Genomic DNA, 17,598 nt, shown 5'->3' with positions numbered 1-17,598 from the left:
ACAACAAACTGACACCTATTTACAGGACACAAAGGCAGTTCTCTGCCTATTTAAGAATCTCCATTTTGACTCCACATTCAGCATACTCTTCGGCTTGGATGTGAAGAGTCTCTATACCAGCCTCCTGCACAAAGAAACACTAGAGATTCTAGAAGAGGTCATTTTTGAGAATGACTGGACCTATCACACCCAGACACGTAGTCCTAGAGTGCTTCAGACTTGCGCTAACTGAAAATTTCTTCAGATTTGAAGACAATCAGTACCGCCAACAACACAGCACCAGTATGGGGAGCACTTTTGCGCCGAGCGTGGCCGGCATCTACGTGCACTATCTGGTGTGGCACAAGATATTAAACAACAACAACCCCCACCTACGTCATGTCCAATTGTGAAAAAGGTACATAGACGACCTTCTGTTAATCTGGGAGGGCACTGAGACAGAAGCCAGCGATTTCATGATACGGCTGAACCTACAGGACCCCTATCTGAAATTTACCTACACCATGAGTAGATCACATCTAGTTTTCCTTGATCTAAACATACTGGCACGACAAGGTACTCTGGCTACCACTACACATTTCAAGCCTACTTCCAGAAACTGCCTTCTTATTTACGAGAGTTTCCATCCCCGGCATCTGATACAAAACCTCCCCTTTGGGCGATTCTTACGCCTTAGAAGGAACTGCACTGACAAACAGGACTACAATTCCCAGGCTGAAGATCTTAGTGAGAAACTGTTGAGGCGCAACTACCCTAAACACCTAGTGTCTGAAGCAAAAAAGAGGGCCTTTAACAACAACAGAGAAGCTTTACTTGAGCCTAAAGTTAGCAACAGCACTGAAACCAAAAGACCAATCTGCATCACCACATTTAACGTGGCGTCTGACCAAGTGACTAAAATAGTCAAGAAACATTGGCACACACTGAATAGTGGAGGTCTGAACATACCTACACTCATGTTCAGTCACAAACGTGGCATGAACCTGAAAAACCATTTAGTGCACACATGACCCAAAACCACGAGGGAAGAAGAAGGCAGTGTTCGGAGGTTACATCCACTACCTACAGGACACTACTCCTGCAGTAACTGTAGTGTCTGCCATCTCACCTCAGCCACCAAGACAGTGACTCTGAACAACAATACCACTTGGGAATTGAGACAATTCTCTAACTGTAACACGGCAGGGGCAGTGTACTTAATTACGTGCACATGCAATCTTCACTATGTGGGAATGACCACTAGGAAAGTCAGCACCCGCATAGTTGAACACAGGAGTAACAGACGCTGCAGGCACACCACTACGAGAATGACTACCCACTTCATTGAGAAACAACACACACCGAACGACTTGAGGTGGGTAGTACTACAACACATCAGTAGCAAAGAGAACCTAGAAAAGAAGTTACATGAGAGAGAGCAACGATGGGTGTTTAAACTTAGTACTGACACCCAGGGCCTTAACGATGACATCCCCTGGGGTCAGTTTTGCTGAGTGACTACCTCTACCCAGTCTCCACCTAACCTACCATGAGGTTGAAACCATTAAAGGAGTAGCAAATACACAACACCATGTCAGCCTTTCATTAAGGAGTATTTTATCCCAATAACACCATTTTCCAAATCAGCCGTGAGTAATGTATTACATGGTTTACCTTACTTACACGACCACGTGCATCTGGTCTCCCATACACACTGGTCGTATGTGTATATATCATATAGTTAAAAGTCATGCATAACTCACAGGACCATGATCATGTGCATCTATTGCCTACCTATACAAGGACGGACCACGTTTGGGGACGTCTTTCGTTCAATACAGAAATAAGTACGCCATGAAGCACCAAGACAGTAAGGGAGAGAGCGTGGAACCATTAAGTCAGCCACCTCTTCCAATACCACCACAGACTTTTGATTTTGCGCTCCTTTACCATGGTAAACTGTTCCCACCGCTACTCTGTCTACATACTCAGTACCTCCTTACACTACTATAGTGATTATTCAGGTGGCGTAACTGTGTTACATAATTCAAGTCAAATAAAAACAAGGTTCCAAACCCTTCTTTTTGAGCACCCTACATTGTATGTCCTTAAGATATCGCGGAGCCCACATGCGTATCCTACCACCATGGCTGCGACCTTTGCCATCGGCAGTGGCCATTTTGTATCACGTCTCCCGCTGTCCAGTCTTTCCTGACTGACACGCGGGAAACGCAGTAGCTTTTATTCAGTCCCCCGCTGGAGACACGTTAAGATGTGGTCCGGCGGGGAGACGAATAGGTGTCCAGGTGCGGTTTTCCCTATCTAGAAGTAAGTGCCCTTGCCTCCACAGGTACCTGCAAACAAGACGGAAGCCCGACTACTCGAGGGTTTCATTTAAACGCGCTAATGTTTTCCAAACCTTTTTCCTGAAACCTGGCAGATAATTTCACAGGGGAAACACCGCCTCCCCCCCACCCCCCGAGTCCATAAAGCGCAACCTTGCTTCAAACAAAAGATGTGCTTAGATTCGTTTTTAACACCATTTTCCCTGTTTGTGTGTGTGAGTGGCGTATGTTTGTTACCACATAAGTTGTGTGTTTTTAATGTATCTACAACCACGCAGCACGTTCGGCGGGCATGTTTATACCTTTTTAGGTTACAACCACGCTCTGATCCTGGACGCCTGTATGCCCCATTATGGAGCACACCTGCATGGAAGTACATTACAATGTGTACCCCAGACAATGCCTGAGTAAGCATCTGAAACATTCTGTATACTCCCATTATATTGCAGCAAACCACATCATTACTATATTCTGTTTATTATTAGCATGTTGTCTTAGTAGATGGACTCACAGTTCCATTATCCACTTGAAAACATAAATAAATAAACAGAAAAGAAGCTCTGCCTGGCAACTAATGGCTTGTCATGACTTCAAACACAATGGAACTGCTAATGTTTCAGTGCATCATTCATGTTCATTTTTATAGGAGTTGCATATTAAAACGGAATTAGTCCTACCTGGAATGGCTGAGAGCTGGTGATGTAGAGTGTTTTCTTGACCCATCGGTTTCCTTTGCCTCCAAATGTTTGCCATAGCAAGCTGCCTTTTTCATGTCTGTACATCCTTTTGTAGACTGCTAATGAGTAAATGTGTCTTCCAAACATATGGTAATAGAAGCGGAAAGCGCAGCTCTGGTTTTCATGATTAACTGTGGCATCAAAGTTTGGACTCAGCAACACGGCTTCATCTTGGAAGACTTGAGGTTCCGATGACTCTATGTAGAGATAGTGTCCTTGAACTGTCCCCAAGGTATGATCCTTCATCGGGCCTGTGTTGGCAGTTGAGGTTGGGCCACTACTTAAGGACCAGTCAAAGTTGTCCTGAGTGTCTTGCATCCAGTTGCATAACCCATTCTCAAAGCTGCACTGAAGATCAAGATCTGAAAGTGATCAATGTTTGAAAATTAGACAGAAAATGAAAATATAAAATGAAAATATAAGTAGACCACCATAAAATAAATAAAGTAGCTCCCTAGTCACTTTGTATAAGTCCTTTGTACTGACAGCTAGCATTTTATCCAAAAAGAACTAGCACTTTGTCACCCAGTTTACATCAGGAGCTGATATTTAATTAAGGGAAGTCCTAGGTTGGCCTTGTAAGTTTATTGAAGCAAAACATTTTTTAGCACAGTTATTAGATCTGGTATCCTTGGCGTGGTTCTCCCCTTACTCTTTGCCTTCATCCCTCCTCTTTTGCTGGCTTTGTTTTTGCTGGCTTTAGGACTATAACCTAGTGCTAAAGTGCTTGTGATGTTCTCTCTCCTTTAATGTGATATAACTGGCTTACACCCAATTGGAAAATTACATTTACTTGTAAGCCCCTAGTAAAGTGGTACTACATGTAGCCAGGGCCTATAAATTAAATGCTAATAGTGGGCTTGCAGCTCTTTTAAAATGTCTTAGGCCTGCCATCGCAGCCAGTGTGTACAGTTTTTAAACTGTGAAGGGGAATTGGCAAAACAAATCTTTTGTCAGGACCATACCTTCCTACGGTAGTCCCTACACAGCCTAGAGGGCAACGTCCAGTGTATTCAAAAAGTTGGACATGTATTTTATTTTTATATGTCCTGGCAGTGAAAAAAATCCTAAATTCATTTTCACTAATTCAAGGCCTGTCTCTCTCACAGGATAACATTGGGTTATCTCCTTACCTCGAGTCTGGTGTATATAAAAGCACTCTTTAATGGTAAAGTCAGATTTTTAGTCACAATTCGGAAAATGACCTTTTAGAAAGATGGCATTGCCTTGTCCTAACCATTTGGTGCCCGCAGCCTGATCCAGGTTCACACGACTAGGTGCAGCTAGCAGTTGGTCTTTGTGCATTGATTGGGAGGAGCTGTCACCTACCAGACTGCACATCTCAGAGGCTCTGACTGAAAACTCTCAGAAAGGCTTTGACACTGGTATTTTGTGATCCCAAACAAGCGGGGGCTGAGACAGGGTGGAAGGGGATGCCCAACACCTCGTGGGGGGGGGGAGATTCCTCTATTTCAAACTGGGCACCAGGTATAAGCATTAAACCCTTAAACAAAACTCTTCAGTACACTTCTGGACACATGGAAAACTCTGCCAAGAAGAAAATTTGCTGTGCTGCTGAAAGTACTGCCACTCTGCTGGAATGCTGCTCTACTGTAGGGAGCTACTGCCCTTCTGCCCCCTTGCCTCGGTGAGATGCACTGGACCTGCAACTCTAAACCCAGGACCCCAGAGTGACTCCAAAGGCTAGTTGGCTGGCCTCCTAATGAGAAGCCTCAGGGACAGAACAGGCCTCGAAATTCCTTGAGCACAGCACCTGGACTGCCATCTGGGGGGCCTCCCAAAATGTGCTATCCCAGTTCTGGATCCTTGGAAGTGACCCTGAAGGTGCTTTACCAGGTCATATGTGTATTCTAAAGAATCTCCGCATCCTCTCTGTGGTGCACTTCCGGCAGAACTGGCACATCACCTCTGCAGCTTAATGCATCGCCTTAAGTGATGCCTTACCTCTGCTACGCAGACTTCCCGAAAGCAAAGACCTTGCGTTCGTTCATAATCTTTATTTCGGCAGCTTATGCCATAAAAGGTACAAATAACATTGCATCTGAAACAACAGGTGCTAAAATTTAGAATATTAAAACATATAAAACCAATGTACAAATATAGGAGCCAGCCATTAAACATACTGCTATTGTCGATGTCATAAATTTAAAATTTGACAGTTGTCATACATCCCTAGCTAAAAAATATCTTCTCTTGTGCCAAACTGTCCCCAAGTATTTAGCTAGTGCAAAAACTATATAGCCAGAAAGGTCGGTCTTAAAGACCCTATATGCGTACGAACAGTGGGAGAACCCCAGGTTTTTGCATACTGGGACAATCCATTTCCTCCTCGCCTGCGCGTAGGCATTACAAAAAAACAATATGTGCAAATCAGTTTCATTTTCGGATTTACACCCTGGGCAATGGGTCGGGGAAGATTCGGCCCATTTACTAGTATAAGCCCGTAACGGCAAACTGCCATACCTCCATTGGAGATACAGCTTCCTAATAGTTGTTGGGAATATGACATCTAATACAGTTTCAAACCTATAGCTGTCCTTAGTTATAAAAAAAGATAATGTTAAAGTGCCTAAGCCTGTTCCTTGTGAGTATGTGGCAAGTTTGCTATCCTGATACTGAGTGATAAGCTGCCTCCGTGTGACCCTGAAGCATGATGACAATGGGTCAGACCATAGGGTGGATAGCCCTAGTTTCCCTAGTTCTTTCTTTATGTAATTTAACCAGGGAATTTTCCCAGCATTTGGGAGGGTAAGTTTTCCTGCAGTTGTAGCCTATAATTAACTAGCTCTGGTACAGACCATATCCTACGCCAGAATATTAAAGGCCGTAGTCCCATATCTTCATCGAGGGGTCTCAAGCCCAAGTCGAGTCTCATTGGCAACAGGGGGGTGCTAGGAGGAAGTGATAGAAGCTGTCTAATAAATGTATTCTCTATTGCTACTAGATCACGATTACACATGTAGCCCCAGAGTTCACTTCCATACATGACCGCAACGCTAGCCTGTGCTCTGTAGATCTCTAATGGGGGACCAACTGGCTTAAAAGAAGATTTATTTTTGGTAACAAGCTTAATAATTCCGCCTGCTATTTGGGCCAGTTTTACTTCTGATTTCTCCCGTTGGTGCCCCCACAACATTTTTTCGTTTAGGGTAATTCCCAAGTACTCAAAAGTTCGAACCCTCTCTAGCCTGCTAGCATCAATATACGGATTAGAGGCAGGGCCGTACTGGGAACTCAAAGCAGCCCTGTCAAATTTCTGCAGACCAGCCCCCGTGCGTCATGTACCTCGCGAGCGTAGCGAGCGAGCCCGACTGCTACAAGGGGGGTTTGGGGGGGTTCCCCCCACAAGAAAATTTTGGAAAACAACAGACCAAAATGGTGAATTTTACAGCACATTTTTCATTACCTATTCAATTGTATCAACTATCAAAGCACAGTAAATAGTAGATGATGACCTTAAAAAGCACCAGGTTACCCACCCAGTCATATGTACCCATAGAAATTCTTTCAGAGAGCACCAGAATAGACACAAGTAGTGAATCAGAGAGAACAAAGTAAAAGTGAGACCAGCCCCCCACATGGTGTGTAGCGAGCAAGCACAGTGAGTAACCACTACTAAGGGGAGTTTGGGGGGTTTAACTTGTCCCCCCGAAGAACATTTGAGACAGAAAGGCCAAAACAAAGCATTTTTTAAACACATTTTTCATTACATATTAGATTGTATTAACTTTTAAAGCATAGTAAATTGACACTCATGGTGTCACACATTAAGCACTGACATGTGATATCACACATGAGCACACAGGCCACTGACTGAGGCCAGAATACTGTGGAAATGTCACACATAAGCACCTAGGCACTGATCCAGGCCCGGTCACACCACCAGGCCAATAAGCAGGCAAACGTCACACATAAGCACCCAGGCCAGTAAGCATGGAAATGTCATACATGAGCCTCCATCTCCAGGTCACTGAGGCCAGCAACTATGGAAATAGCACACATAATTAAGCATCAAGGCCAGAAAGCATGGAAACGTCACACATAAGCACCCAGGCTGACAGAAGGCATGGAAATGTCTCAAATGGCACCTGGCCAGAAAGCATGAAAAATTAACACAAAGGCCCTGGCCTTGACATGAAACATCTTTAAATAGCCTACTTAAGTGGGTGGCACAATAAGTGTTGCAGGCCAACTAGCAGCATTTAATGTACAGTCCCTGGGTACATGTAGAACCACATTTCTAGGGACTTACAAGTACATTAAAATTGCCAATTCAGTGTAAGGCAATTTTACCATCTTTGAAAGGAAAGAGCGCAAGCACTTTAGCACTGGTTAGTGGCGGTAAAGTGCACTGAGCCCTAAGAGCCAACAAAAATTGCATTTTTTAATGTAATAAAGCAGATGAAACCGTATTTTAATTTTGAGAAATCTGAAGCCAACAGGGACTTGTCTAACCATGTCTCAGCAGACAGTATGAACAATATGTATCTAAAATACATTTTACATGTGCCAATGGCGCTGGGACTTTTTCTGTAGCTAGACCTAAACAAGAGTGCTTTAAATGTGCAGGGACAATCAGGTACTCACTACCTGCACTTTAATTATGAAGGAATAATACGGGCACTCCTCGGCACTGCCCTCAATTCTTTTAATGAGATAGTACCAGCACATCTCAGCAGCAAACAGGCCGTCTGAGACGAGGAGTACCTACGATACTATATTTCCATTTTGAGCACTAGTAAAAGCTCTCCCTTTGGTGCAAGCTACTTTGGCTGTTGCAATATTTTAAGGCCTTCCCTTCAACCAACCTCACATCATCACACTAAGGGTGTGGGCTTGCGTGTACACTGATTCACTGGAGAAACTTCTCACCACATAATGCATGGAAGGGACCTCGGTTACTATAGATGGGCGATAACCACTCACTTGCAACAGCACATCCCTCCTTGTCTCTGTGCAGTTTAGGACACTCCTTACCCAATGATCCTTCCTCATTTCTTATCCACGATATCTTAACACCTGCCCTCTGCAGAGCTGCATCCCTCTTCAAACCAGCAAGTATAGCTTTACCTACGTCATGTTACGCAAACTTACTAGCACATTCACAGGGTAGCCACATGGTGTGGGGTTGTTCCCCTTAGCAGCAGCAACTCATTGGTCCTGTGGGGGTTGAAGCCGGCAGTCTGATGGTGAGGAGCTTGCTCATGGTCCTTCTGCAACGGAGCACCAGCCCACAACAGCAGAGCGCAGCTTGGACTGGGCTAACTGTAGGGCAAAAGTGCACCATCGGCTGAGGGGCATGACTTTCAACCACCATGCCATCTGCCGACGGAAAGCACATTTGCTTTAGGTCCAGGCGCAGCGTACACGCGCCAATGACTCTTCTCATTACTTCTGTAAGATTGACCGCATCAACATCAGTGACACAAAAACTGGACTATAAGGCCACCACCCCCTTTAGACTGAGATTGTTGAAAGAGCAGAGGGACACAGGATACAGAGGCTAGTACCATGGCCATGCACAAGCTCAGACTACCAGACTGCACCGTGGTCTTTTAAGTACTCCTGTATGATATAGTAAGTCTAGCCATTCGATCCCTAGGCGACAGGTGTAGGTTCAAAGTTGGTTAATTTATTGTCCAGTATCCATTTTCTGTTCCCAGTGTTTCCTTGTGACTGTTTGTAGGGATCTTCCTCGGTGTGGGACAGTGGAAGTCAGTGGATTACATTTATTTATTCATGCATTTTAACCCTCTGAAACAACTTTCATGGATCTTCTTGAAAACAAGGAAGGTCCGAAATAGTGGGGTGGTACACAAACAGTCAATATGGCACTGTAGACTAAAAGCAGAGGGCTGCCTGTGAAGATCGGCGAGGAGCTAAGGATATACACACTTGAAGGAAACATTGTTCAGTTGGAAGACTATAATACAGGTCAAATGAAAAAGAAATCACAAGTAGTGGCACCCGGTGGTACAAAATATATTTGCCAATGTTAGAATCTTAACTATAGGTGTAAAAAGGACCCTACAGGCTTCTGATGAGGAACAGACAGGTAGAATGTTACACAACGGTGCTAAATGGCTGCTGTAATGATTTAGCAGTTGAAGTCAAGCATCTGGCGTCCCTTGTTAATTGCTGGTACCACAGTCTGTGGAGCACACGTGAGGCGCTGGGAGGATTAATTCATAACGTGCAATAAGCAGAGTGAATCTGCTTGTGTGCAGGGCCAGGCAGTTGTGTCTCGTGAGGTCTCAAGTTAATCTTAGCGTGTCCAGATGGAGAGGGTGCCAGGATTTTTAAGGCAATTGTTGGTGCCAGAATTGGATGCCGGGGCTAGACGAGGCCCAAGATTTGCTGCAGAGGCACAAGACTGGGGCACAAGGGTCAGTTCGGGCCCAGGTCCTTACAAAGTAGTGCGTGTGAGGTGCAGGGATATCCACACGTCTGTGCTCAGAGTCTGAACCGTGGGCAGTTGCGGTATGCAAGACAATGCTCCAACTGGCATGAAAGACTAGAGGGCAGCCCATTGCAGCTTGACCTGACATGCACCTGCACGGAGCACATCCAATAATGGAGCATAAAGGCACAACGAGATTTTGAGAGATCCGGGGGCCAGCTCGGCCCTAGGTCTCTCAACCAGTGAAACGACCAGAGACACCACACACATCTGAAGCACCACTCTGTTCCTCTCACCTAACTCCTGTCTGCAGCATTGAGAGTCCCACACTCACAGGTGGACAGGCACGCATTATGGAAACACGTACATGGGGCAAACGGCGACCCTTCTTCGACTTTGAGCGAATAAACTTCCCGTGTGACAATTATGAAAAGGAAAGAGCAAAGGTAAATGTTGTCACTTATTGTTTTTGTGAAGGAAGGAAGCTCTTAACATCCTTCGAAAGCCTATGACGTAGATAATGCTTGATGCTGAATGTATAATCTATCTTGCCTTGGAAAGCATAAGGTCCCGATAGACATAAGGGTGGCTAGAAAAGTAGTCTAAATAACGTTGCTTCTTAGGATCGTTAAAGTTTTCACCGGGGGAACATACCTAAAATCAAATTCTACATCTCCAGCCTTCTGTTTCTCAGGATTTCACCATGTGAAACGCATTTAAGTTCCAATGAATCTTGCGGATATGTTCCTTCTGAACGGCATAAAAAGCCTGGTAAGAAAAGATTTCCCATCGGCGTCCTGAATCAGAAAGCATGCAACAGTTCCAACTTTGCCTCGAGCTGCCTGCACCGCTACAGCAACAGGACAGAGAACAGAGCTGATTTCTTTAGCTTTCTTTGATGACAAATGAAGGACAGGTGCTATTCTTATAAATTATATATGGCGATGGGTCATTTTCCATGTAAATTGAATAACCTTTAATTGGTGAGGTCCAGCCATTCAGTATTGTTTTCTCTTGTAACCATGACACAGGAACCTGCATGTTATAGAAACGATTTTGTTTTGGTGTCCAAGATGGGCCCGGTAGCAGATGTTTGAAGAATAAATCCACAAATCTCAAATGGCCAGTCTTTTTTTTTTATTATGGCTGAAATATTTTTCTTCTCATCATATTTTTAGCCTAATAAAATGTAGACAGAGACTATATCATATAGTCTCTGTCTACATTTTATTAGGCCAAGATATATCAAGAGTCAATGAATCCTCTCAATTGCACAGGGACAACACTTAAAATGTCTACCCATATATTTATATCCCTTATTTCCCTTCTGCTGCTCTGCCTGGTGTGAGTACTAATATCCTACTGGTATTGTCTAAGTAGAAAATGTCAATAGATGTGTGCTCTCTCCGAGGCCAGTCATATAATATTAGTTTGCAGAATGTGTTTCAACACTCCAGTGCTAGTATCACGCTTTTTAAAATGAAGCCTGTTGTTGAGTCTGCCCATGGGGCCCCCTTTTGTCATTTTGTTAGCCTATGGTGGGGCAGCATCATTTTCCTTTCTGTCATAAATCCAGGTGCCAACTTGTTGATGGTGAGCAAATGTTTTTCAGCCCAATATTTATTGGAATTCCCTGAATACAGAACTATTGGCTGATAAAAAAATAATATTTTCCGAATGTCAGACAATTCCTGTGGGGTAAGAGCGATGGTAACACACATGTCACTAATCCGGTCTTTTGTTACAGTAAAGTGAATCCTTTATCATTGTTCGCAGCCCACCTAAGTGTTTAGCCAAAAAAGTCCGCTAAAAATAGAATGTCGGAGTCCTTGATGTACCACAAGCACGGGTTCGAAAGCAAGGAATGGCCCCAGCCAGCAGCTGCCACCAAGTGGTTAGAAAAATACACCCATGTTTGGGGTGCAGAGAACACATACAATTCTACAACACCAGCTACAGTCCCAGCCCTGCACAATACAACCTCCCACTGACCCACACCAATTCCACAGTATCACCTGCAGTCCCAGCCCTTCCCCACACCACCTACTGTCCCAGCACTGCACAATTCCACCTCCCGCTGACCCACTCCAATTCCACACACCACCTACAGTCCCAGCCCTGCACAATTCCACCTCCCGCTGACCCACTCCAATTCCACACACCACCTACAGTCCCAGCCCTGCACAATACAACCTCCCTTTGACCCACTCCAATTCCACACACCACCTACTGTCCCAGCCCTGCACAATACCACCTCCTGCTGACCCACTCCAATTCCACACACCACCTACAGTCCCAGCCCTGCACAATACCACCTCCCGCTGACCAACTCCACCCAATTCTAAACTTAAATGTTTCATTATGAAACTGTGCAAGCAACTGTTTAGGCACTGGCCACTGCCAGTAAGCACGTGCCTAAAAGATGTTATTACTAAAAAACTCATGTGTAATGATAATCCTCTTCAAAGGTCAGCGAGGAGCGTGGGTGTGTGAAGGCCCTTCTGGGTCCAAGGCATTCCTACGCATGCTGGCACTTGTATTAGCGTTTATCCTACTCTGACATCGGGACTACACGTCCCAGAATGCAGAGGGAAATATGGCCCTGTACTGTGACTAATTCTTAGACTTACTGAACGTGCTATCTCTGCTTTCCTGAAACTTCTGTACTTTTACACAGGAGTTATTTATTTGTCGAGAAATAAAAATATCAGCACTCACCTACTACAATGACAAATCAAACTAAACTACATGAGTGACGAATCTCCACAGAAAATTGTCCTTTCTCATCACCTGGGTTTTCAAATGACCAGCCGAGGCAAAAGGCCACTTGCCTACAACGAGATAAGGCCCAAAGATGATGAGCTGCAAAAACCCTAAAGGCTCACACCAAGATGCCTAAAGAATGCAAGAACACCCCATGTTAAGAAGCGATATTCTATTAATTCTAGGAATAATGCAAGTATGACTCAATATTGCTGGATTCTCCGAAACAACAGCTAGCTCCAAAAAGAAAAAAATGCTGTAACCACCTGAGCTGCCTGGCGGGCTTTCACAAATTACCTAGAGCAGGGGCGACCTCCCAATGCGCGCTGGCCCCTTCGGACACCCTGCGGACTTCACACAGACAGACTGATAAATTGCGAAAAGCACAGGATTTACCGACAGCGACATGATCACCTACCACTACATAAAGACACCACACCTAATTGAAAAGCGCTCGAAGACCAGGAGACAGTTAGCAATTGCAGAGTAAACTCGAGGATCGCCCCTGGAGTCAGAGAAAGGGCGGAGATGGCTGTCACCAAGGAATGGCCAGGTTCCATTTCTTGTGAAGCGTAGACGTGCGCGGCGCTTCCCAGTGAGTTACTCGCTCCTCTTATCTAGAGAACTTATCTCACATGAATCACATCTCGTATCTGCGCACTGTATATTATTTATCTGATATAATGCACAGTGCGCAGATACGAGATTATCTGATTGCATTTTCGCAGTTGCATTTTCCAAACACTTGACTCACCTGGAGGCGGGCGGAACTGGCAATCCCTCGGCAGGAGCCAGGGACTGTGGACACACACACTGGGACAGGCATGGCGCGGGGGGTGGGGGGAGGGGGGGGGTGTTAGGCTAGAAATAATTAAATTATGGGCAGGAAGGATGGCGACTGAGAGAGAGGGCCTCTCGTTGTTACGGTCTCCCTCTGGATTCTGGAATCAGGGGCAGGCAGGGGGTCACGCGCACTTTTAATTGCGCAAGGCCCAATGCGCATGTGTCACCAGCAACAGCCGCGCACGCCCACCCCCACCCCCACCGCCCTAAGGTGGATGAACTTAATGTGACCTGGAGGCTGAGCAGGCCGCGCAGACGCGGCGCTTGCGACCTGACTGACCCACCTCCTAAAATGGTCCTGCTACATTATTTATCAAGTATTGCATTTTTCCCCACGCACGGAGTGAGGAGACAGCGAGAAGGAGCAGATGCAGCAATACAGCTCACTAGTGAGTAAGTGTCTAGTGACTACTGTACTAACTGACTGCAGTACAAAAAAATCGGCCCCCTGCCCCACCCAGCAACAAAACCGGCCCCCGGCCCAAAAACCGGCCCCCACCCCTGGCAGCCGACCGGGGGATTGCCCGGTGTCCGGCCCTGATTAGAGCGAGTTTTGGCTGGTGGGTTGAAGACCATATATTTTGTCTTCAATGCATTGATCTCGAGGCCATGATCTTTACAAAATGCCTCGAAACCATTGAGAACTCGCTGAATCCCATCGGCGACTTGGACAGCAGCAGGGTGTCGTCAGCGAACATAATCGCCGGCACCCTGCTGCCTCCAAGTTTAGGGGCATCGCTGTTTTCAACCCCGTTCAGATGGCCAATTACCCCGTTGACATAGAGGCAAAACAGGGTCGGTGCAAGCACACAACCCTGTCTTACCCCCCTGCTAACGGGGAACCTGTTGGACAATGTTCCCTCCCTGCCACATCTGACCTGAGCATAGTTATCAGTACGTAATCTGACGACCATGTTTAAGAGATGTTGCGGGACCCCCAGGCCAGAGAGCACGGACCAAAGTTTCCTACGAGGTACGAGATCAAAAGCTGCTCGTAGGTCAACGAATACAGTATAGAGGCTGCCACCCTCCAACTGTACCGTTTTCCAAAATAAGATGGCAAGACGAAAGACTTTTTTTTTTTTTTTTTTTTTTGACATTTATTAAGCGCACAGCTACCCCCGACGGGGGTGTCCCGGCGCTGAGGAATGCAGCTCAGGGGGAGAATTTTAATGACCCGAAAAGAGAAAGGTTTTTAATTTGCCCCTGAATTGAGACTCGACGTCAATGAGCCGAAGGCTGATGGGGAGTGAATTCCAGAGTTTTGACACTACCACTGCAAATGCTCTGCCACCCTTTCTTACTAGACGGAATCTAGGGGTAAGCAGAAGGTGCCGATGGTTAGACCTGAGGTTAAGGGAGGAGTGGACTGGTTTTAATCTTTGCTTCAAGTATTTTGGGCCTTTTCCGTTGAGAACCCTGAAGGCAAGGACCAGGGCCTTAAATTTGACACGGGCCGTGATCGGGAGCCAATGTAGTTTCTTCAGGTGGGGGGAGATAGAATGTCGATAAGGGACTTTGCAGATCAATCTCGCAGCGGCGTTCTGCACAATCTGCAGCCTATGGAGGAGGTACGCTGGTAGTCCCACAAACAGGCCATTCGCATAATCGCACAAACAGGCCATTCGCATAATCCAAATGCGAAGTGATCAGGGCAGTGCATCCGTCGGGAGGAAGGGGGAAATTTTCTTTATCATGTGAAGTTTCCCGAAGCACGCTGAGGTGACTTTCTGGATGTGTGTTTTAAAAGATAGATCATTGTCAAATTGGACTCCCAGATTGCGAGCCACTTTTACCGGAATAGGAGGAGGGTTTAGTTCCTTTGGCCACCAGATGGAGGGCGACCACGGGACAGTTTGATTGAAAAACAGCACCTCCGTCTTGTCGGTATTAAGTTTTAGCGTATTGGCGGTCATCCAGGCCACAATATTGGAGAGACAGATTTTAAAATTTTCAAAGCCAGCAAGTGAGTTATCTCGGAGGGAGACAATAAGCTGCGTATCGTCAGCGTAGGATATTACTCTGACCCCCAGAGACTCAATCAACTTTGCCAAAGGTGCCACGTAAATATTAAAAAAGAGAGGGCTGAGGGCAGATCCTTGGGGCACGCCGCAGCCTAGTGGTTTCCTGTCCTTTGACCAGAAAGGATGGCACCAGACTTGTTGTGTACGACCAGTAAGAAAGGAGGAAATCCAGGCAAGCGGAGAGCCACCGATTCCCAGTTCTCGTAGTCTACTCAGGAGAATGGCATGGGAAACCGTGTCAAAGGCTGCGGACAGGTCGAGGAGCACAAGCATGGCTACCTCTCCCCTGTCCACAGTCTCACGCACGGTCTCCGCCACCTCCAGAAGGGCCGTCTCCGTGCTGTACCCGGTCCTAAAGCCGGATTGTGAATCGTGTAACAGACCATTGTTTTCAACAAAGTCCGATAGTTGTTCTTGTACAATTTTTTCCAACACTTTGGCCAGTTTAGGTAGGAGAGATATCGGCCGATAGTTACTGAGCACAGCAGGGTCAGCATCGGATTTTTTTAGCAAAGGAACAAGAGTTGCCTGCTTCCAGGTCTCCGGGAACTGGCCCGAAGCCAGAGAAGAGTTCCAAATAGACAGGAGGGGCTGAATAATCGCAGGGGCGACTGTAGAGAAGACTTGAGCGGGCATAAGGTCTAAGGGTGAGCCTGATTTACATAGTTGAAGTTTCTTCATTGCCGTATCCAAGGTGATAGGTTTAAACGCCCCAAGCCCACTGACCTTGGGCGTGAGATCACTGGGCGGCAGGCACGCTGTGTCTACGTTATTTGCTACCTTAAATGAGGCATAGATGAGGGCAATTTTCTCATGAAAATAATCAGACAGGTTATCGCAGAGTTCTTGGCAAGGTTCTGTTTTGCGCAGAAGGGCTGCGGGATTGGTGAAATCTTTCACCACTTGAAAAAGTACCTTAGCCGAGTTGTCTGCCGATTTGATTTTATTGGAAAAATACTCCCTCATAGTTGTTTGTTTAAGTTTGTGAAACTTTTTCAGTGCCACCCTATACAATAGTTTGGAGGCTGGGTCATAGGAACGACGCCAAAGGCGTTCCAGTCTTTTGCATTTGCTTTTTTCTTCCCTCAACAGCTGGGAGAACCAGGGGGCAGAGGGTTTGGTTCTGGCTGAGGAGAGAACAGTGATGGGGGCGATGTTTTCAATGGCCACCGTCAGACATTGATTCAAATTGGCAACATCCTCATTAATGTTAGTGGAGGGTTGCCAGTTCAGTTTGGCTATGGCAGGTTCAAACTCCTCCAGCGTTACTTTGAACCACTTCCTTCCCGTCCTCTCCATCCTACAGACCGAGGTTACCATAGGTGGGAAACTAAGATTAAAAGGAATAATAAAGTGGTCCGACCAGGTCACGGGGAGAGGAGTCAATGTGGAGAGAGAGGGAAGATTAGAAAAAATGAGGTCCAGCGTGTGACCGGCCGTGTGTGTAGGGCCAATGACTTTCTGACAGAGATTAATGCCCTCCATTGTATCTAGCAAGGAGCACGCTTTTGCGCAATTACTGTCATCGGCATGTACATTAAAATCCCCCAGAACAATGAAGTGAGGGTGTTTCAGGGAAAGGTCGGCTGAGATCGTGAGGAGATCTGTCATATGGATGGGAGGGGTGTTGGGAGGGTTATAAATGAGTACCCCTGCACAGATCAGACGAGTTGCCTCCGAGATGCTAAAGTACATCGCTTCTATGGATCCCAAATTGTCTAATTTTCTAGAAGCTATTTTCCAGTGGGATCTGAGAATAATAGCTATTCCCCCCCCTGCTTTAGGGCCAGATCTATTCAGTCCCACGAATTGATAATCAGGAGGGACTGCAAGGGCAATATCCGGATGTGAGACGTCTTTGGTCCACGTTTCAGTGAGGAACATCAGGTCCCAGGCGTTAGTTGTAAAAGAAAGCCAAATGTCGCTAGCATGTTTAGGTAAGGAGCGGCAATTGATTAAACAGGCCTTTACATCCAGAGGCAGTGGAGTGCGAGAGCTACTCTTGCTGGCGTCCCCACCGATGTACCTAGGAGTTACAGCAAGAGAAAATTGACAGGTAGGACATGTGTACCGTTGGTTAGCCAGTGCTGGATTATACCTTATGTGATTGTCAATTAAGAGGGGTCTGAGTTCCAAGAGGCTTTCTCTAGACCAGCTGCGGCGTTCTACCAGGTCGGTTTGGGCATAGTGACCTGCGCCGGGCGCGGAACAGGCGCGGACGGGCGCAGACGGGCTTGCCTTAGGCGCGCCCACTGCGCTCGCCCGCTGCGCGTTCGGTGACACATGGGATATAAAGGGAGCGGAGCTCAAGATCAGCTCCGCCCCATGTGCTGCCGGCAACGCCCTGGGCGTTCTGGTGCCGGTCTCCACGCCCTCCACTCAAACAGCACACAGCTGCGGGGACCGAGGCGGGAGCACTAAGGTACTGTGTATGTGCAAATAGCAAAGTTAGATGTTAAAAAAATCGTTTTTCATTTTTAAAACAT

The 17,598-nt window shown here is 46.3% G+C and overlaps 1 protein-coding gene across 1 annotated transcript in view; it reads right to left on the bottom strand.

The window, feature by feature from the left end:
* Positions 1-17,598, bottom strand: part of MALRD1 (MAM and LDL receptor class A domain containing 1) — a 2,679,189-nt gene that overhangs the window by 2,124,507 nt on the left and 537,084 nt on the right. The window contains exon 13 of the mRNA XM_078663745.1: positions 3,002-3,423. Coding sequence (XP_078519871.1) covers positions 3,002-3,423 — 422 coding nt within the window. The remainder of the gene's footprint in view (positions 1-3,001; positions 3,424-17,598) is intronic.

Source organism: Lissotriton helveticus, chromosome 10 (assembly GCF_964261635.1).
Source record: "Lissotriton helveticus chromosome 10, aLisHel1.1, whole genome shotgun sequence".
Lineage (NCBI taxonomy): Eukaryota > Metazoa > Chordata > Amphibia > Caudata > Salamandridae > Lissotriton > Lissotriton helveticus.
Note: the sequence above shows the minus strand (reverse complement) of the source record. Positions and strands in the feature narration are given on the sequence as shown.